Genomic DNA, 23,076 nt, shown 5'->3' on the forward strand with positions numbered 1-23,076 from the left:
CACTACTCAGATTCGCGCGTGCCCGGTTCGCTACGCATTAAATATTCCTGAAAATTTTTCATTTGCAATCAACATCCAAAAATCTAAATCTAAAAAAATAATGATTTTATACTAACTGTAGGTGTATTTCTTTTACGGTTTACCCCCAGTAAACATCACGATCGGATAATATGTCGCTTATACCTGAAACAATTGATCAGGAATTATACTCAAAAGTTTGTGAATTGGAAATTTTACAGTACTTTGCGTCAGAGTAGCACTCTACTGGCGAGGCATAACGAGCGTATCAATAAAAGTGACACAATTTTAAGAGGCACTTGAACAGCGAAATTCCGGCGTGTTTGCGGAAACCCATATACAATCGCTTGATAAACCGGGGTGTGATAGAAATTAAGATATATCCCCTGTCCATGGCCTGCCCAGTGTAATTCTTTATCATCTGCAAATCCTTATTGACGAACCAAACATCACATCATAAACTATTGTCTCGTTGAATTGAACGAAACATGCCCATTGCCTATTACCAAAGGTCACACTCTCCATCTCTAAGTTGCGTGGACGGGAGTTTCTAGTCAGAAGCTGTGCAGGTGCTCTCTAAATTCTGTCTAGGACTCTAGGATGTACTTCACGATGGTAATTGCACAATCGACCCTGGAATGATTCGTATCAAAGTTTCATGTGGATGTCTGTCGTGGTAAACTCAGTAACTCTACGCAAGGACAGGGGTATCAATCACCCTATCGTCTGTCCGTCCTCTAAATCAAGCGCGCACTGCAGTAATCGGAGTCATGGCGAGATGGAAAACCGCCAAGGGATTTGGAATATTTTTGATGCATCGTTTGAGGCATGACGTAGCAGCTAATCCATACGAGACTGACTGTGGGTCTTCTCTATATAACTATCCATCTCTGCCATAACGTCGAGAATCGCCTCTAGAAACTATCTGACTATAGATTTTCCCTTGCCCATCAACGGACTAACAGCGCTCAAATGCAGTACGTTTAATTTAATGGGCATTCCTTCATACAACGTGAGCGCGATCAAAATAACTCACTCTTTCCGTATAGATCACACTTTTGAACTTTCGGTAAAATGCCGTTCATGCAAGCAAGCATCATTCTGCACGCCGCACTTGGACAAAAGAAAGCATAGCAATAACTCGGTAATTAACATGTTAAAGTACGAATACATATACAATGTATACCATACATATATGAATGCCACAGTGACAAATTCGCAAGGTTGCTTTCGCCGCGATCGTCCATGCTGCTGAAGTAGTTCATCGAAGCGAACACATGTTTCGGCATCTTGGGACGTGTGCGTTCTGTCGCGATACTGGTTCGTTTGCTTCACATAGGATCCAATTACATATCTGCTTGAACACAACCTCTTTCCATGAGTACTGTGTATATAACTGATATTCGCCATCCAAGTTACATTTTCGTCTTCCCAATTTGGTCGCTGTCGTCTGAAATTTGATATGCGGGCGTTGTTAGAATATATACGCGACTGAAGGATAGTTATTAACGATGAAATTGTGCCTCGTACATTCGGTTGAGAGCAGGACTGGGCATAACAATAGCCTGCACATCCTGCAGTAAGACACCCTCACGATAGCGGTGAATTATCACGCAACGCTACAGATAAATGTCATCATAATTCGAATTCTATGAATTCGACTTGACAAAAAGAACAAAGTAACCTCATTGTTGGAAGTATGGGGCTGATTGCCTATCTTCTTTACTTTTCATTCAGTGTACAACTGTGCAATTGTGCATGCCTCCTCTTTACATCGCCTAGGCTAAGGTGGGTATCGGATTCGATAGACTACTCCAAGTCGCTTCGACACCTTCCTATCTTTTCATTGTATCGCATTTTTGTGATGTATTGAACTGATAAATTTGGTAATAAACCAATGATGAATGAATGAATTATACATCGAAAGTATTTGCTGTCGCTGGACTAGAGTATACTAGAGTATACTACGTATACGTGCATGGGCGGTGGGCGCGGTTCAGGCACGCTGAGTAATATCAATTCACCCATAAGTGTATCAAAACATAATAAAACAATATGAGAAAATATAAGAAATGTAATCCAAGTAGGCACAAGGAATAAAACTAGTCAGCGTTAGTACCCAGGCCGTGTTATTTTTGGCATTTCAGCAGCCAGATGCCAAAACTGCCAAAAATAAAAATTTGAAAATGCCAAAAATAAGCAATTTTTGGCATATGCCAAAAATAACACGGTCTGCCAAATAGTGTATTTCATTCATGGTGTTGTGTTAACAGGACCGCGTTACAAGCGAGAAGAGCGTTTGTGAAAGGCAGGTTTCTTAATATGGGCCCAGCCCATCCATTAGGGGTGAAAGCATGGCGTCCTAAATGGTGTGGGTACAGCGAGATTGAATGGTTGACTGCATTTGGTTTACGTCATACTTTCCATTTGTCCAAAGGCAATTTTTCGACCATTTTTGACCGGCTTGTCGAGCGCTAAATTCGATAAAACGGGTATCAATGAGAAGCTGCCGCAGTACTGATTATTAAAATATAAATTATATTCTGCTCATGGAACTGGAACCCCCAAAATCAACCACGATTTTTGCATTGTGATCGAGTTGAACATTGTGACGCAACAAACTGTCTGGCTATTTCTGAGCCTCATAGTCTCGTTTTGCCAGACAGTCTTGTTGCGCCAATGTTCTCAAACAAGCTAACCTTCCTAGGACTCTTCCATGCGAGTTGGTAATATTAAAGCCACCTGAAGTGACAAAAGTCCTCCGAAAATCTATCGGTAGACTGAAGGAGAAATGATAGTCGGGCTACTAAATAGAATTTGTTGAGAGACAACACAGAAAACTGGGAAAGTATCGGGAAGAAAATTCTTTCCGCGATTAGATCGATGGCACTGGCAAAGTGATCTCTTTTCATGATGCATGGAAGCCGGTTCGGCCCTCCAAAGATTTCGAAGCTCAGAAAACCTTTTGTGGATGACTGGCAACATTCTTTCCCTCAATGGCTATATACTGTTGAAGCCGATATTTCCCAGATTCGCTGGGCGAGAAATGAATTTAGGAGAAACTTAGCTGACCTGAGTTTGGAAGCACTGTTACAGTGCAAACGATTTAAGTCTATTCAACATCTGTAACAATCAGCTGTTGAGCGTGTTTGTTAGGCTTTTCTTTCTTTTTTTGCTTATTATTGGCACCGATTCCGATGGATACTGCATATTTTGTGGTTTCGTTTGATATTATTAACCTATGAAATCGTTAGGTATTTTATTCTTCTTATTGTTTGTCGGCACTGATTATACGTGGATGCTGCACATTTTGTGGTGTCTTTTGACAAACTAGCCCAAATAAAGCGTTTTTGTGACTAATTCGAGGCTGAAACTATCTATTTAGAGGACGATGCCAAAACTGCCAAAATTAAAAATCGAAAAATGCCAAAAATAAGGTATTTTTGGCAGTTTTGGCATATGCCAAAAATAACACGGCCTGGTTAGTACCCAAGTAGTAGTAAATTTCTACTCAATTTTAAAAGCAGAAGTACGGAAGTGATTACCAGAAGTGTCTTAACTACTTCAAGTGGAAACAGAAATGGAAGGTCTGCAAGGTAATCAATCAAGTAGTTTTGAAAAGTTGATTTGTTCGTAGGTTCCCACACTTTTGGCAGTGACCGGTGGCGGTCACTTTAGGAATTGCCAGGTGCGACCAACGCAAAATGACTAACGATGCTACAAACAGGTACAATCTTCGAAAATATATATATTCAGAAGTTACTGGGAGGGCTATTTCACTCGGCTCTTGTGACTATTCCACACACAAAAGCGATGCAAGTTTATCCCGAAACTGCTTTCTACTTTTAAAAGTACGAAGTGCTGAAAGTAAGTATGCCTAAAAACTGACTCTAGTCACGATTTTTTTGGTGACGCGACTGGACTCGAGTCATTTTTTTCAAATGCGTAAAATGACTCGACTCGATTCGAGTCAATTTGTGTGTTCACTCGACTTGTACTCGAGTCAGTTTGCGTGACTCGAACCAGGTCATATGACTCGAGACTAGGACGGCCAAGATAGACATTTCATCTTAATTTCGAAGAATAGCAAAGTCACCGCATTTTTGGTGTATCCTCTATCAGTCCTAATATTTGGAAATAGGGCCAGAAACTGTTAGGACTGAGGAAAACTACGATATCATGAAAGCGAGTCATTCTATATCACTCGGGCCGAGTTGAAAAAAGTGGGTTGAACCGGATTGAACTCAAAACTGAACAGTGAACATAATGACTTGACTCGGACTCGAGCCAAAACACTATGACTCGGACTCGACCCTGTACTCACTGACTTGGACTCGGACTTGACTCGGTGGTGAATTGAATATGACTCGAGTCAAAACTAGAAAAGTGAGATCGACTTGTGAGTTGCGACTCGGAACCTTGTGACTGGGTTACAATCCTGAAAGCACACACAATAATCACACGCTTACCTCCGTTTGAGAGTTTCGGCGACCCGCTGTCCGACATCGAAAACAGCCGAAACTGGCGGAACCCTTCCCGCGGACACGTGCTCGAAGTGGCTGTGTAAAGCGACTTGATGTCACAGTTTTTCGTGCGCGTTACGCCCAGCGTGGCGTACTTTGGAGCCTCCAGCAGGAACTTACACTGCTCCTCCGAACCGTTGGGGTTTATGTACGGGTGAGGTGATATCGGTGACCGTGGCGATACCGGCGATTGGGGCGTGGCGGTCTGGGGTTCGGGTTGCTTGCCTCGTTTGCTCGAATTGCGACTGCCTGAATCGAGAAGTCAATTTAACAATGGTGTTCCAGGTAGCGATGACATACGGGCTTATCACCACCTCAATATTTACTACACCCCGACTATGTATCTAACAGTACAGATTGCCATATGCGGCCAAATCAGTCAACGTTGCTACTCAAGTAGAACTAGAAGTAATTTCGTATATTTCCTCTCACTGAAAAGTATAAATAACGATTTACAATACACGTCAAAACTACTTAAAGTATATTTGGTCGATGGGTCGCATGCTTTTAGAAGTTACTAGGAGGTTTCTAATTCCGAAACTGCAAAGTGCATCTTAGCGACTAACCCAAAATGACTAACGACGCTACAAATGGGCGCAATGCTTTAAAATAATTCTGTTACCATGATGCAGGGGCAATTCCGCCCCGGTAGTAAGTCAATTCCGCACAAAAACGTTGTGAAAGCACACGCCAAAACTGTTTTTTCTTTAATAAATGAAAAAGGGGTAAGTAGTTTTGCGTATAATGGTACAAACTGTTCAAGAAGAAGTGGAATTAGTCGAAAAATATTTGAGTAAATCGTGCGAGTTGTAAAACCTACTGAGTACTTCGTTACTGACTATACCTATGCATATATGTTTACAAAGAATCAGTTCGTTTAGAAGAGTATTTAATAGTATTTCGTTGAAAATAAAGATAGTGCTATAGAGTTCCGACCATAATGAAGCCTAACACCCGAACGCATTCGAGACATTACCCTTGAAAATGAGATTGTGCAATATGTCTGTCAACATTCGCATGGCTGTCCGTTGACCTCCGTAACAAATATATTTCCAACAATGGCCATTTCAACACAACACGACCTGCAGCGCGACGAAACATCGGCCTCTCTGAATAGCTTCAAGATGGAGTGGATGTTCGAGAGTTGTGTGCTATATAAACACGACGTTATTTACTGAAAGCTATCTCTATTATTAAGAACACGGCCGGGCCGTGTATCGTTTTTATCGAGTGATCCTGGGGTTGCGCTTAGCGAGCGACGCACAATGGCGAAAACTGCTACAGTTATATATATCGAGGAATGACAAATGACACACAAAAACAATAGCGCCGCCGCTAAGTTGTGTTTACAAGAGACATAGGAATATTGAACCACTTTGAAGCAACGTTAAGTGGGTTATGTGTTAACAGCGAAGAGGCAGCAAGAAAGGAAGATGCGTAAGCTTCGCTCGATTCCCGATTAAATCATAGCTGCTGTGTCCACGTCTTTTAAAGCAGTTAAATGTGATTCATAATCATAACTATCAACAAGCAACCGTTTTGCAGTCGACGAATCGGAGAGATAATTTTACACTAGGACATGCGATGGCTCAGTACCTAAACTGTTTGAGAGACATTGACACATAATGTAATTATCCCTATTGGTTCCATATTGGTTAAAGTTCCACGCCAAAATTCACGGTCGCTGACATAATAGAGTGACGTTTGACACCGGTAACCGATAAACTTTACACAACTTCTACTCCGGATCCGGACTTAACAATGTCTAAAATCCAAGAAAGATTCGGTATTGAGAGTAATATGCAAGTTCCTTTGAATGAATCCAGCAAATCATTGCAGCGCCTTCTCTGCTGCAATACTAATGTCTCGTGAAGAGGAAGTTGTATAATTCGGATTCAGGTGCGCCGTGCTGATCTATCGCACGCGTAGGCTATTAACGCATTAACGATTTAAGTACCGGGTGACTAGATCTGGCGATAATTGGATTACATAATCCCCCTTTGCAATTGCTGGAGTGAATAGTATGCAACTATATGCATATACACAGTTACGCCTGGTACAAAATTACCTACCGTTCCTAGATGTATTAAAAATTACATTTGATACACTATTTATGCACGCAATAAATAGATGCAATCGCAAGTTTAAACACCGCGCGACCAGCAACCCTGACCATTACCGAAATGAAGGAAGAAAAATGTACTGATGATATCCTTCACACTTTTCGCCGAAATTACAACACAGGCACGATGAAAAAAAAAGGTTCACGGAACATCATCTCACGTCGGTACCTTAATGATAGATAGACTAACAAACTATCCACTGCTTGTCAGCCAATGTTTGGGCCGCCGAGACCTACGAATATCGCCGTATGGACTGGACAAGATTCGCCCTCAATGTCTAGTCCACGGCCTGTACTTACCAGTGTCAGAATCACGATGATCTGCCGCTTAAGCAAGTTGGGAAGGTTGTTTAAACTCAAGTTCAAGTTCGAACACATGTAGAGACAGATGTGAACCGATTTTCAAATACCCAACCGGATGAGAACTGGTTGAAATACAGCATCGAGCCACTGCCACTTGAACTCGAGTTTAAACCGATGCTGTGTTATCCACGACGAATAGTTGTCAGGAGCTCTCGGGGTTCATCCATTTGAACAACCCTTTGAACAACTCCTCCGTTTGGAGAACCCTTGGACCTAATTTCAAGTTAAATCACCTGGGCCTGGGGCCGATATAAATATAGCATCGCCGCCCTAGTTTAAACTAATGTTCAAGAGATAGCCATGATGAATCGTTACAAGAAGGGTCCCGATCTCCCGTTTCAACAAGCTCGCAAAGTTGTTTAAACTGAAGTTCGAGTTCATGTTCAAGCTCAGGAAAGCCTATCCGAGCCGATACTAATCCCTCATCACTTTCACTCACTTTTACTCGTCCTACTGGACAAATTCCGGCGGAAACCCGTGAAAGACAGCGTCCGCTTGTGTATGCTCGAAAACATCCCGCTCTCAGAGGAGTACTCGGTCTCCGCGACTTTGATGTTCTTAATGAGAGCCTGTCGAAAGATAGATGCTTCATGTTGCGTAGGCTTGACCAAAGCCCGGTGGTGAGTCACCTGCAGTTCTTTCCGGTATCTCGTGTTGGTGACGATACAGACGACGGGGTTCAACATGGACTGAACGAACGACAGTCCGAAAGTGATCCAGGTGATGACGGACGAGGATTTTTGTGACGTGCTCGCTTCGTAGATGACCCTTATCTGAAACAAGGAATTGTTGGGAGCCAGACTTGTACAAAAAGGGACCGGGATGTGTGTCCAACAAATCACTGCTTAAAGGATTAGGTGTCCTGAACATAAAAGATATGCAGAAATTATAAATTGCCAAGTTTATGTACCAGTTCCACTGCGGCCACTGATGCCTGAAAACTCCAATAACTTCTTTACCTCGGCATCAAAAGTACATAAGTACGACACACGCGCGTCCACGTCGTTCAACTACCATATGATAGACAAAAACGATCATCGCTCTATCAAATATGCCGGACCTGATTTGTGGAACAGTATCTTACCGGCTGTCCGACAGTCATCGAGCATTTCTACTGAATGAATACTAGCCCTCTATAGTTTACCGGGCACACGACCTGACATGGCGATCTCGCCTTCCGACACATGCCACCTTGTATGTCATCTTCTTTTACTTTTTATTCAGTGTGCATGCCTCCTTCTTTACATCTCCGAGGCCAGGTGGGTGTCTGATTTCGAATACTACTCGAAGTCGTTTCGACACCTTCCTATCTTTCATTGTATCGCAGTCTTGTGGTGTATTGAAATGATGAAGTTTTTAGCAATAAATCGAAGTGGATTGAATTGACGGTCAACTAACACGTTTAATACAACTAACACAGTATGTTTAGTTAGTTCTCGTTGCGCATTTGAAATATATCTAGGTTGGGCTGCTTGAATTGGAGTATATCCCGAAAAACGTCAAGGACAAGAATACAAACCTCTTATTCCTATTTAGTACCTCTTATTCCTATTTAGTTGCCTAATAACAATAAGACACGTGTCGCCGTTTGGCGAGAATTTTGATACCTGTTTTCTGTTGTGTGTATTGCTCTTGCAGCCATTGCTAGCTCAGAGTCGTCAGTACTTACAGTGTCGTAGCCAGGGGTGCGTTTAGGGGTCGGAACCCCTGCCATTTCAAACAAGAAATTTGAAATTTTGAAAAGCCGATACAATGAAAATCAATGAGTTGCTTCTGAATTGAGTCTAGTCGTGTTTGTGGATTTTTAAATGTCGTCAGTTCCAGTCCTAGTTCTAGTTGAGTGTTTTTAAAAGTGAGTAGTTTTTGCTCTAGTGAAGTAAAAAGTGAGAGGTCTCAAAAGTACTCAAGTAGAGATTTCTAAAGGTAGACTCGGTCGAGGCATTGCATAATAAGAGTAGCCAATAGGTTGCTACTTTCAAAATTGAAAGATGAGTCATCGCGGCCAACACAAAACTGGCTATTGACCAATGACAATACTTTTCGAAACATATTGAATACAGATGATCCCAGAGCTATTTCGCTCAGTTGTCATGACAATGTAACTCGTATAAGTGATGCAATACTACCCAAAAAAATTCTGTTCAACTAAATCTAAGTGTTAAAGTAGCCTATCTACGTGAGTATGTAGGCTACTTAGGATGGCGTGAACCTCTGAAAGGTTCAGGTTCGTGTGAACGCGAACCTTTTTGAAAGGTTCTGTATGAACGCGAACGTGAACCTCATGACCTCATATTGCTAATTCTAACCCTGCATTTCAGTGAAGTGATAGCCTATATTAAGGTGCACGATACCTATCGACGAATCGGACCATGACATAATGCTACAATACTGAAGTACATATTAACATTTTAAACATCGCCAAATCTATAAACTTGGACAATAAACTGATATCGTAATCCCATAAAATCCTTATCTTCCGTAAATTTGCCAACAATTTCGACGAGGACTTGGAAGGGAATATAAGCTTACGCCGTAACGGTCCAGGCCAGACCGGGCAATGTATTCGGTGTCTGAGTGTTGCTACGTGGATTTTAAGCAGAGTGTGAAACGGGTTTCTGTACTTGCTACCGATATTACCCCTTCAACAAGTTATACAGCAGTAGCCAACATCCCAATCGCACGGATTTGGTTTTTATGATAGAATAAACATATGAAATCAAGATCGACCCCGTACATCAGACAACGATATCAATTTCATTGGTTGGTTGAATAACCAATATTACCTACATGTAGGTTATTTCGCTCTTGATCTTATGTGATTGCGGGTCAAGCTCATAGCAGAGAGTCCCTAAATATTCACAAACGGAAAGCTGGATATTTCGAGCAAACTTTTGTAACAAAGCAAGTAAAATTTTTGAGATTGTCAAGGTGCATGCTTGTTTAGTGTTGATTTTTTATGCTGCCAGCGCGATGCATAGAGTGGCCCGCAGTGGAAATGCAATAAATTTCAACCAAATATGTTATAATGAAGTGAAAATTGTAATATATGAAAAAGGTTCACAGCGCAGAACCTAGCAAGGTTCGTTTGTGAAGGTGAACCTCTAAATTTCCTAGGTTCACACACAGAACGCGAACGTGAACCTCACGTTCACACCATCCCTACTTACTACATCGTGAAGTATGCTTAGCATATTGGAGTACTCCGAAAAAATGTTGAAGTATTTCGTTACTGACTATGGATTTCAAAATATCGTTGCTGGTCTAGTAAAACTCAATATTTGGCAATAGGCCAGTTCACGTCTACATTGTGAGTAAGGTCGGATGCCCGCTAGGCTTGTGACAATATAGCATGAATTATAATTGCGCTGATACGCCATTTCTTGATGCTTGCCGGAGTTGCTAGAAACTCGTAATATTTCATCTTGTATCGTGTCGCAAGAGCTTGCGAAAAGTTAGAAATATTTGAACCTTGCTATTGCCAGATGATCCTTCCCCAAAAGTTCCTCGAATTCATGGTCAAGTGGACCTGATCCAAAATACTACTACTATGCGTAACCGGCGCACAGCGTGTCACAGGCATAGAACATTGTGTAATAACATTCGGGTTTACGCACTTTTAATATGTTCCCACTATTACGTCACCAAAACAAGTAAAGTACGTTGCATTGATGAGCTTCACTCCGTCAAGCGTCCCAAGCAAATGTCTACTATTTTCGAAAGCGACGCAGCGTGATGACACTTGCCAAGGCAAAACAGGTCTTACCACATAGGGCATGTAGCAGCAGATAAATATCCCGCATACGATAACTGCAGTAGACGTTGCGTTGCGTGTTCTCCGTGAAGTAAACTTTTGCCTTGCTTGCGACATGGTGATTTCGCTCGGCTGAATCAAAATAGGCCGAGTGAAATAAAGTAACTATATTTAACCATTGTACAATGGTCATTAATGTGATAATTGCGGCCATCGTAGGGCGAGTATTGCTGTTGAAACATGCGTGAATTGATTTCCTGTATCCTGCAGTTCAATATTGACGTATTGTTCGAAATAAACAACGGCGTGATGTCATTGCAAGCAGTAAATGTAGAATTCAAACTGATCGACTCGAAAATCGAAATGCAGTGGATTCAAGAGCGCCCTCTAGAGGATTATATTCATATCGCACTTGGACTTGATTTCGTAACGGAGCTGTACTTGAACTTATTCGACTCCTGAACAGGGGAGTTTAGTATGTTACTTAAACAATTAAGACAATCTTTCTGCAGCGAAGAAATAAAGTTGTGAATCGGTCGCTTACTTCATGAAAACGTTTCGTAATTATATTAGTCAATAACTGCACAGCGGACAGCGCAATGGCGATAGTTTTCATTCTTACTCGAAACAACAACCAAACGTAACATGTTATGCAATCATAAAAATCACGAAAACATACGCCCTAATGAGCTAATGCATAGTCAGTTTAACTAACACTCGAAATCGAAAACACACACACACACACTATACCGAAGCTACGGCCGTAACTTCGTAATTCGTAACCCGACGAGGCTATAATAATACTATACTGAGTATACTCCATGTAACGTTATCTAAATTTACGTTGAACAAGATAAACCTTTCATCAATTATCTTCCTGTATGCATGTGTGCAATACAGAAGCCAGAATAATGCTAAAAGTTCTACGGTACATTCACTAAGCCGTGACAATAACGGACGATTATGAATTCACAATAACGCCGTGGTAAAAGTGACAAGTTAGGAACAAAGTAACAAATAGAAATGTTGCGTCAGTAATAATATGAAGCCAGGAACACCTATAGTTTTCTCAGGAATGAACTATCAAAATTTGAATATAGGCCGGCGGAAAACGCCGACATCATCCCACTCGATAAACAATGACTGTCGCTTGTTACACAAACACGTTACGAAGAGTTTTGCATCGACTCGACGAACTTGCCACTATAATCGTTTGACTCGACTTTTGAATATTATTACGCAATTTCCCTAGCGGATATGAACATTCGACAGACCGCCAAAAACGCCAAGTTACGTTAACAGAAACGCATTATCCCGGCGCTTGCCGATTTCCCCTGCAGCATTATTCTCCGTCTGGAATCGATTCGCGCGCGGAGCATTTGACACCTTTCGGATGTGACTAAAATCCCAGCACTGTGAGCCGAGCAGATTGAATGGGCGAGAATATTGGGTAGTACACCATTGGATGCAGAAATGCGAATGCATCTCAGTACGGAGTACCCATAACCTCTATCGCTCCCGGATCGATCTGCATTCACACATGGTCACTTGGTCAGCGTATACACGCGGCCCGCCTTCCCTCAAGTTTTTTTTCATCCGGGGCACCCGAGCTACAAAGGTTGTCGGCATCTGCTGTAAGTCATCGAAACCACAACTACTCAAGAAATATAATGCGCGCGGGCGTTCGGTCAAAGATCAATGTCGTGGATCTCGGATTAACGGCTCAAGCCTGTGTGGAGCCATGTGTTTTACATTAATGCGCATTGTGCATCCGACTACACAGCACACACCATAGGCAGGCGGTGATGTACGATCTCCTACACGCCTCCGCGGAATGATGTAGCGCTTTGCGAACGGAAATCTCGATTGCACAAGCATCGTTCTTAGACACAAGACGGTATTCATCTATCTAAACACACAAACCCGCACACCAGATTTAAGAAGAAAAAATCCAATAGGTATTTAGTATATATTAATTTATCAAACAGACACATATCTGGCCGCAAAACATGCGATGGTGGTCAATCGAATGTCGCCAATATACGGTCTAAAGTTCCTAGGAAATTGCTGAATGACTTGCTGCCAAGTTTCGTCTTTGCAAGTCTACGTAAAAAGACAATGTAGTTACACGTTACGGTTCACTAACCCTGTCTGTTGCTACAGCGGAAAGTACGCACCGGATGCGAAACCATTGACATCCTCAAAACACGCTGTTTACCATACGTTAACGCCCAAGGTCTGGCTAACGTAGTAACAATGAACCCTTTGCAAAGCGACAACATGACGTCACTCACCTTTTTGGAGAACGGCATGAAATGTAGTTTCCATTGTATGGCGGCAGTGCAAGACAGCATGAAAATAAGTGCGATTAAAAATATTACGTGCACGGCGATGGCGTAGGCCCGGTCTTTGGGATCACCTAAAAATAGAAATTGCAGACGCTACCTCTTCTATCAAATACCGATTTCAGATGTCTTAGCGACCGCGGTTCGATATTTGAGGTTTGGTATGGCTAACAAACGGGGAGTGAAATCCTCAGTCATAATGGATATAGTTCATGACCACTTGACCACGGCCGGTTACTGAGGACAGTGGGTCATTTAAGAAGGAAGATATAGTTATTGAACTGCACTACGACAATCATCGGGGTTCATGGCCTACATAATCCAGTAATGTAACGAATCTTCGACACTTCGAAACCTGCTACTTCCGAGACTTGATCCCTGGTCTCTTTTGTCGATGGTGATGTATTTACCAACTACGCCGCATAAAGAGTGAGGAGTCCTTGTGAGAGTATGTGCAATTGTTGCTGTTGATTATGTTTGTTTAACGATTACAACACGAGTGATTTTGATCGCGATATTAAAGTATTCTTTCTCACAACTAGAGGGCGGGCCAACATTACAAATCATAAAGTCAAACTTATGGTTTCGTCTGGGGTTGCATTGAAACCAAAAATCAATTTAAAAGAAACATGTTTAAAACATGGCTCTTGTTAAAAACATGTTGTTATTGTTTTTAGTTTGTTCTTTAGCAATGACGTCACCAACATCAGCTCGTTAGTGTTAGTGGTATGTGCAACTGAGTAGTTGTCGTGGCGATACCGAGTTTATAGGTCAAATCCAGAGAGAGATATTCAGAGTAATGCCATGAAAAGTCATTACCCTAGGCTCTTGTCCCATTTTAAACATGATAGGTCCAACCCAACGCAAGCAAGTCAATTGGTTTAGCAAACGCGCGAATTATGCGACTCGAAGGCCGCTTTTCAGCAGTTTATCATGATCCATGTCGGTAGAATGGCATTTGTGAACTTATTTTACATCACAGTACATATAAGAGTAACGAACGAACACGCTGAATGTGATGTCGCAGAACTGATCGCTAAAAGAGCGCATTCGGCGATTCGTTAAATTCCGGTTATGTTAAGCTTGCGTATACATGAGCATTTGGTTAATTGCCTGTGCATGACATTGCACTTGTGATATGACATTAGGACAAGGCGGAAATACATCGAGGAGAAGTTACCGAGTTTATCATCAAAATTGCTAGCAAAAGTACTAGCATGCTAGTTGTCATCAGCTATCACTGTTCGTCTTTCAGGAATTTCCTTGCTTCAAAATTGACAGCTTTTGCAAATTAAGTTTCAATAATGGATGACGACAATTGACAATATCTCTATGACGTGGCACGGTACACCGCAGGAATAATAAAGAAATCCAATCTAAATCGATTTGTAAGTTACAATTGAATTCGATTTGAAATATAAAGGTATATTTCTCATCTCTATGCCAACAGAATGGCTGCACTAAAATTTTCATGAAGATTTAGACAACCGATTAGTGAGTCAACGCAAGACACTGCGAGGCAAGATAGCGGCTCCGTCACAATAACGTGCAATCTGTCGATTTTGCAAAAATATAGGTTTCACGTAATGCACCAGAGAAGACAACGCAAATCATTCGGACCTCCGAAAGTTGCGGACATTCCCATGACGGCCATATCCCATGATTGCCAATAGATTATAACGTTTACCTCCGGTCAGGTTCGCGTCGCTGTATCTTTGGTGCACCGTGTCGAGCAAGCAAAACCTGCGGCCTTTCACGACATGATATTCCCCGATATCCACCATCGGAAGCAGTGTGATGAACATGACGAAGACACAAGAGGACGGAAGAACGATTTTGAGCATCTGAAACGCGAACGGGGTTGGATTGAAACGCGGTGTATTGACAATTTTAAAATCACAGCACGCTCATAATTGAGTAAGCCGGTCACACAATCAAGGATAATCCGAGAATTATCAACGAAAAACTCAAATAACTCCACTTCTACTAATTGGAATTGAGTCAGATTTGTTTTGCATCGTTTTTTAATACAACTCAACAATTTCATGGGGTTGACAGAAAAATGTGAAATTTTTTTTTTCAATTCCAACTTAATAAATTAAAAATTTTAATTGGCTCTGCGGCGGCTTATACTTGTTAGAATTGAACCAAATTTGGTGCGCGGCGTTTTTTTTTTAGGGTAACGTGACAATTTAATTAGTGAATGGCTGGAATACGGGAAAAAAGTTATTTTTGAACAACCCTACTGCACAGCAACGAATTGCGAATATATCTTGACTTCAATAGTCACAATAAAGAATATATGATAATGGGTGCCACATGAATTCATGTGGTAAGTTGCTCAAGTCAGCGAACGAATCTAGTGTGACTATACCATTTTAAAAATTATATATCTGGGAACCAGCGTTGGGATGACTCGAGTCACCTTTTTTGCGTGATTTGACTTGATTCGAGTCACTTTGCAGAAATGACTTGACTTGACTTGACTCGACTTGACTCGGTGCTTCAGAAATGTGAATTGACTCGTGACTCGGAGCAAAATTCACGAGTCAATTTCAAGACATCAAGTAATCGGTGTCGATAAAAATCGCTCAATGATCGTGCGTTTTACTGAGCCTCCATTGTTCTGTTACAAATAAATTGACCACAATCGAAGTGATTGAAGCTTACAGCTTACGTTGTTGTCATTGTCGTAAACCAGCAGTAAAGTAATTTAGTAGTAAAATATGTATTTTTGTTCTCTGTTCTTACCTTCACCAAACCTTCTGTTTTATTTAAATGGAATTCGAATATAGTTTATATACTCCTCAACTATTGGCGCAGGCTTGAATTGTATCATATAAATATGTAAGTGGCTAATGTACTGCATCTTATCAATTCGTTTCTCTTTTATCAATTCTCTATTTTGGCTGGGAGCTATAAACTATGATGCTATGCAATTACTTACGTAGTTTAACAGTTCTACGTATATGTGAGCGATACAGGGCTTTCTTGCGTGTATATTTAACTCTATATTTGTTCATCGGTTCAAAATCAATGACCAGTTGACCACTCAATCATGCCTCATACTTCGAAAAGGCAACTTGACTTGAATTGTGACTTGACTCGTGACTTGACTTGACTTGACTCGACTTGACTCGAGTCACCTTCAAAAATCGATTGACTTGACTTGACTCGAGTCAAAATGTGCAATGACTCGAAATGACTTGTGACTCGAAGGTAGTGACTTGATCCCAATTCAGCTGGGAACACGTTCTCTGATGCAATTAGTCAAATTGCCCCAAATGTTGCATGATTCGACCGCAGATACAAGGGAATAGTAATCGCACCACAGAGATTATTCCACCGATAACTGCTGTTGTAAAAGACAAATGCCATCCAACAGTTATCGCCCCTTCGTTAAAGGCGGACAGCCCCTTGAACAAGGTTTTACAGCATATTTAGGCGATCGTGTGGCGTTTAGTGGATTACTGGGTTACTGGCTCGAGTCCGACCGAAGTCAACTGTAGAATTCCTGCATGAGGGATGGATTTTAAGGTTCTTGATCAGGGGTGGGCAATTATTTTCCTCCGCGGGCCTAATGACAAGTAGAAAATAAGTTGGCGGGCCGAGTGAAAAATTTTTGCTATGTTTTCCAGCGTATTTAAACATTATTTCTAAATTACATTGTTATTAATGCTGCTCAGTGAATCTGTTGATGTTAGGAAATAAGAAAGTGGCGGTTAATTAAAAAATTATCAATCGTCATGACTCGAAACAATGTAAAACATGATACATTTTAAACTCTATTTAAACCCCTATCCACGTTCTTCTATTAAGTCACTAAAACAGTGGTTCTCAAACTTTTTTAGGCACGCTTCTCTTTATGATAGTGAAAAATTTCGACACCCCCTATCATGATATCACAAAATATTTGATGACATGTAAGGTTATGGCTGATGATGAGAGAATTCTGAAATATCAAAGTTGGACAATACACAGAGCCATAACCATATTACCATAATCTCTTGGTAAATCGCGCGGAGCACGAAAAAAAATCATTTACCTTCGGCTTCGCCCCTCTTCAGATGATTTCACGCCCCCCCCCCCAGTTCGAGAACCACTGCACTGAAACGTATATCGCATAGCACAAAGATTTGTCGCGGTCGTTGCCTTCCGAGCAGTGTGCAGCTCAAATAGACTTGATGTTAAGCGAAGCTTGAAGTTTCTCCCTCCCTTGACCTAGTGTTTCGTGTTTTTGCCATAATTAATATCCTTAATCTCGGCGACATGTTCGGCAAAATCTAAAAGGACGGGTTTACTCCTAACTCCAGTATACAAATATTTAGTGCTCTAAACCTTCTTTGAATTTCAGCTTTCGGCTTTCTTTTTCGACGTGCCCGTTCATCTTTTATGGGTGATATATACGATGAGGCATATAGTAATCGCGAGCACTGATTGACTTGTTTTACGAATTAGGACGGGAGTGGAAGTAGGCCGTGCTATAAAAGTGGGCGGATCACGAGTCATAAAGAATATGTCCGCAGATTTTGAAGCACGATGGACATCAAGCAACGACAAAAACCAAGTCTTACGGGCCATATATTATTTACTTTTTCGGATGGGATCCTGGTGTAAAACCAAAACAGCTAAGTTCCAAGCTACTGACACGCTTCGCGAACTGACGCGCAAATTATTCAGCAATCCCCTCTGCAGCTGGCAGACTTTAACATGAGCCTTGTCATATTGTATGCTTCGAGATATGTCAGAGCTAATAATCCGCAAAGCATGATATGATACTGGATTTAATTCCTGGTTGGCTCGAATTTAAACTAAATCTTTTGGCAAGAATCGTTTATGATGACAGTGGAGCCAGCTCTGAATACGGATTTAGTTTTTGATGTGACCGTTTCAGATACGTCACAACTCGACGTCAGCTTAGCTCAATGTTTTTTCCCAGAGGATGTTTACTTCTACCCTTGCCCGCTCCTGAAAATTACCATGATCCACTAATCTTTGCATCCCACGAAGTTTATGACGGAAGTTTGGGTAATAATTACACGAAATTAGATTACGAGAGTCACCGGCGTAGAGTATGATACATGATGGGATCGTGGGCAGTAAGCAAGTCCTTCTCGTGTCAGAATCTTAAATCAATTTTATGAAAGTCGAATATTGAACTCAATCCGACTCAAGCATTGTCACGCGCTCGGGCTGTTATGAAAAATAAATAATGCGAGAATGCGATAGCTATTGTTTGACTACCGACACGCAATGTTGGAATTCACATTATCAAAATTCCTATAATCATACTGAACTTCTTCTTTCGGAAGATTAAAAGTAGTATATGGTTTATATTAATTTAACAAGAGAAATGCGCACGTTTATAACATCCATGAAGGTGAGAAAGTTGGTGAGGTAATTTAAGAATGCACAGATTGGTTGGACACTCCGTATCGTGATTTACACCCCGCCTAAAAGGTTGTTTACTGACAGTATCATTGAAATACCGTCAGTAGACGAGGTATTGCTTTCTTCACAGCTTGAGATGGAGAGCGGCTGCGCCACTTCTGGCAAAACGGATACACGCGCAATCAACGGGTCTCGAATTTCAGCAATTCATCGATCGGTATATTCCTAGTGGTTAATGGAGGTTCGCTGGCTCTGAGTGCATAGGCGAGGCAATTTGCTCGACCTCAGACGTTGGGTTCATAATATCGCTGCTCTGCTCTGGCAAATTGTCGAACATGTCATGTAAAGCGGGTAATCGCTTTGTTATCTCAACAATTCCAATTTACAATCAGGGTTTTCAAGCTATTCGATTTTTATCGTTTAATTGGCTCCCTTATCTTATAAAAGTAACAATTTCCCATTAGCCTGAATCGACATTGACGGTTCTACCCACTACATCGCAAAATCTATTACAAATTTCCTTTGTGTAGACGGCGAAGGCGAAATTCATCGAAATTCCATCATTATTCCTCGCCGAAAACACGCCCTTATTTTTCGAAATAACCGTGTCGATAATATTTCAAACACGTCATTGTAGGTAGACACAAGAATGATGGGGAAGAACCTGATTTTATTACTGGTGGTCTCTGGTCGGGTTTTATGGGTAAGCCTTATGCTTCAAATTTACACAAATGCTGCCTTTAAAACACTTAACAATATCAGTTAGTATCGGCCCCAATTCTGCTTTAGAGTAGGCCTATTACCAAAATGAATACGATTCACCCAACCTGTATAGAGCGATCTTTTTACGGGTTTCTATTGTGTATTATAATGAGCTTTAGATATATTTAACTCATTATACGCAGGCACCCCTACAGCTATGTCTTACTATTTTTACTATGTTAACTTACTCCAGGACACCTTAGGATATCACAGACAGAAAAAAACTTGGCACTGAAACAGAGGCATATCAATACGGCGAAGTTACATTCGCATATTCCGTGAAGGACAACATGCAAGGTGCAATCGGGATTCCGGTTCTCTAACATGGAATTACGTGCGCGCTAAATAACGATTGGCTGTCGTAAGTCAAGCAATTCGGGTCCCAGATCCGAGAAAATGTACGTACATCGTACAAGCATTATACACCCGCCCGGTTTCGCAAACCCATCACCAAGAATACGCTGCGTACTGCAGCAAACAGTGATTCACATTTTCCGTTACGATTCATTGTTTTTTGTTACCCAGCTAACCACTCAAAACACGCAGTACATGAATTCGTGACGGCCATATTGACCATTGCACGCGTTCCGCGTAATTCCTGTCAACGCATGGCACAAGCTTAAAATTGATATGACGGCGTCTTACAACAATCATTGCATCCACGAGTGATATTTGCGATAATTTTTGAAATCTCTCTACTAGCGTTTTTAGCGACATTTTCGACATTCTTGATCTTTTACAGGCGACAGAGCTTCGACAGAGCTTGCACTAGGGCAGAATTAACAAGGCAACACGTCATATCTTAAGTCAATTTCGCAGCAACGAACCCATAATGCCTGGTTATCCAACAGAATCACCCGATTCATTAGTACGCTATCATATATGCATAATATATGACTCGGACCGGCGCTTCACCAGATTATCGCGTACAATAGCAATAACCAGCTATACGAGATGAAGCAGATATAAATCGTTACAGATCGGCTGCTTCTAGAATCTTGACTACAGTTACAAAACACGGGATAGCGCGGTCGATGTAACCGAAGAATCACGAGAGCTTGATCACTATGATCAGTCACACCGAAAACTACGTATTGGCAACTGCTGGTCACCAGCGATTTGTTTTACAATACAAGTTACGTTGCAAAGCTCATATACATTATGCAACCATTACCTTAAGTCCAAGTTGACTGCGATACTTGAACGGGAAATACAGAGCGATCACGCGATCAAAAGCCATCAATATGGTAATAAGAGGTGAAACAAGTAGGAAAAATAGGGCGATAAATCCCATTATGTTGCAGGATGCTTGACCGCCTATCCATTGACAATCGTCTGTCGCGAATGCGGGCATGATTGATAGGAGCGCAGCCTGTCAAGATAACAAGTTGAACGTTAAAGTATGGATGAAGCTTATTACAAATATCTGTAGTACTATAGATTGCTATCTGTGTTATGTCTGTCCAATGAATAAGCAATTGAACATGCCCCTTGCCAGACCTACACTCAATGATAAATTTCCATAATGTCATAATGGCACCTCTGAATCAAATGTGTCCATCAGTACGGTTATCATCAATCAACGTAACCCCTACCGAGACAGATAATAATCGGCAGGCGCAAGCGCGCACAAAACGGTGCTGCTACTGCTGATGCAGCAAACCACTTCATATCATAAGAAGCGCCACGCAATCAAATCTAAAACCGATCCATTTATAGATTATACCGCTCATTGTCAGCTCAAACCTTAGAAAAGGATGTCCAAAAAGCCATGTATTGTATACTTTGATTGCGACCGTGTATTCACCAACACAATGCTTATTAAACTTGCCTTTAGTTTTACATGTGGTTCATACGTGACATATTTTCATACGATCACATAATAGGGCGAATAACAGAGAGTAGCCTACATGACAGGCATCTTACATTTCTGGGTCAATAGGGAGACGCGGTCTTGCTGCACGCATTACGACCTTCTGGAATAACTCGACATTGTTTATCGATTAAGGTCGTTGATTAGTCGCTGCTGCAATTTAAATGCTCAATGCAATGAACATTCACACGGATAATGATGCTGATTTCCCTTGAATTTACTGCGAAGAAATTAGGACCTGTAGTTCATACATGTGCCAAACCCCGCGATTTTCCCATGACATTGTGGGACATTATATTGTCCCGTGATAAAATTATTATCAGGCGTCAAGGTGGTCAATGCGGCACCCCGTTCCGTGACGTAAGGAATCAAATTGTTCAACTGGAAGAGGAAAGCTTTGTGATATTTACGTACCTGAAGAATATCGCATATGTTCAATACTCTTATGCAAAAATATACTGGATTGCTTTTCCCCCGTACCGTTGTCAGTGGGACTCGAAATAATACAAAAGCCGCAAGTACATTCAGCATGAAAGTGAACAGTAATAATGTTGCTATGCAGGTGTTCAATGCGTTCCATTGGCATTTCTTGTCGTCCAAGTATTCTTCCGAAATATTTCCATAGAACGACGGGGAATATAATGGAGTCGTGGACATATCCACGTAAATTGGTTGCGCTGCGCTATTTTGCATCACCCATGCTGCAGCGTAGATTATAATAGATATAAATAAGTACTGTGAAATGGTAAAGGATCGGTTCTAATATCATCGGTTCAACAATCATTGCTCTATGCATATATGAATTTTACTTTCGCATATAATCAAACTCTGCGCCTCGCTCACTATACATACGCCATCCACTGTCTTGAAGACTTGCAAAATGTAATTACACGCCCGCCGATGGGATTATGACCACCCCTCGACGTCAAATAAATTCGTATCGACACTGTCCCTGTGTTTCTGCGATACTTCGCGCAGCTAAAGAGAAACGGTGATTGCAGCAAGTTGCTCTCTCAACCTTTGACAAATTACTATTACGACATAGGGTAGCGGCGCGCAGCAAAGGGTACTTCAGGCATAATCTGAAACATGCAAACTGGTTGGAGAGGCGACCTTTAATTTTGCTACGCTCAACCTGGCGAAACAGGGAGAAACAAAGACTGCGCAATGCAGATCCGTCCTTCGATGTGCGTGTGGTAACACGCGGCTACTGTATTCATTTGAATAAGAACGTCACGAATTAACTCTCAAAACAGTAAACATAATGACGAAGCAAATCACCACGCAGCCTGTTCGAGAATTGTCGAGTCCGCCGTAAAGGCAAACCCTTCTCGGATATGCATCGACTCAAACGCTCATCTTGTGCAGTGCAGTGCCTATATTTTTGTCTCCGGAGCTGTGCGAAGTATACGTCGTACGTACAGTGTATGCATATTAATATGCCACACTCCATATTATCTATTCCGTGCGGTCTGCGTGTCATTGCCAATGTATATTGGACAATACTATACGTTGATGAGATAAATTTAATCGCTATATTGAAGCTAGCTGCCACGGACTTCACCTCGAAACAGAGGCCTGCATTGCAACCTCTAGATCAGTGGTTCTCAACCGGGGGTCCGCGGACCCCTAGGGGTCCGCGAAGCAATTTCAGGGGGTCCGCGAGGCCTCTAAATTTTTAAAATGGTTGATAACCTGATTTTTATTTTATTTTTCAATTTGAGAAAGCATGAGGCAGTTTCGCACCACAACTGCTAAAACCTCATGACTCATATCATCGTATTAATCGTCTGACATGGACTATGGTAGTGTTCAAACTCATTTTCATTGCCAATTTTCCAATAACCTGCTCATACAAACATATTGCTCTTTAGAGACGTTTTGTAGGGGTTTGTGGAAAAAATAAAAATATGGAGATAGTAGCGTCA

The 23,076-nt window shown here is 41.5% G+C and overlaps 1 protein-coding gene across 2 annotated transcripts; it reads right to left on the bottom strand.

Annotated features, from left to right (window-relative positions):
* Nucleotides 1–986: 986 nt before the first annotated feature.
* LOC145439753 (gonadotropin-releasing hormone receptor-like) lies at nt 987–22,516 on the bottom strand. 2 transcript variants are annotated; one of them, XM_080317375.1, is made up of 10 exons: nt 21,563–22,516; nt 20,450–20,647; nt 14,810–14,966; nt 13,072–13,196; nt 10,790–10,909; nt 7,656–7,799; nt 7,466–7,595; nt 4,662–4,790; nt 4,488–4,577; nt 987–1,468 (listed from the first exon to the last, which is right to left on the bottom strand). In XM_080317375.1, the coding sequence occupies exons 1-10, from the start codon at nt 21,839–21,841 to the stop codon at nt 1,434–1,436; spliced, it is 1,407 nt and encodes a 468-aa protein (XP_080173501.1). In that variant the 5' UTR covers nt 21,842–22,516; the 3' UTR covers nt 987–1,433. The 2 variants fall into 2 exon arrangements, with proteins under 2 accessions (XP_080173501.1, XP_080173500.1); XM_080317374.1 differs by having other exon boundaries at nt 4,488–4,790; nt 21,563–22,509.
* Nucleotides 22,517–23,076: the final 560 nt, after the last annotated feature.

Source organism: Botryllus schlosseri, chromosome 5 (genome assembly GCF_051294905.1).
Source record: "Botryllus schlosseri isolate E-star chromosome 5, Bs_hap1, whole genome shotgun sequence".
NCBI lineage: Eukaryota > Metazoa > Chordata > Ascidiacea > Stolidobranchia > Styelidae > Botryllus > Botryllus schlosseri.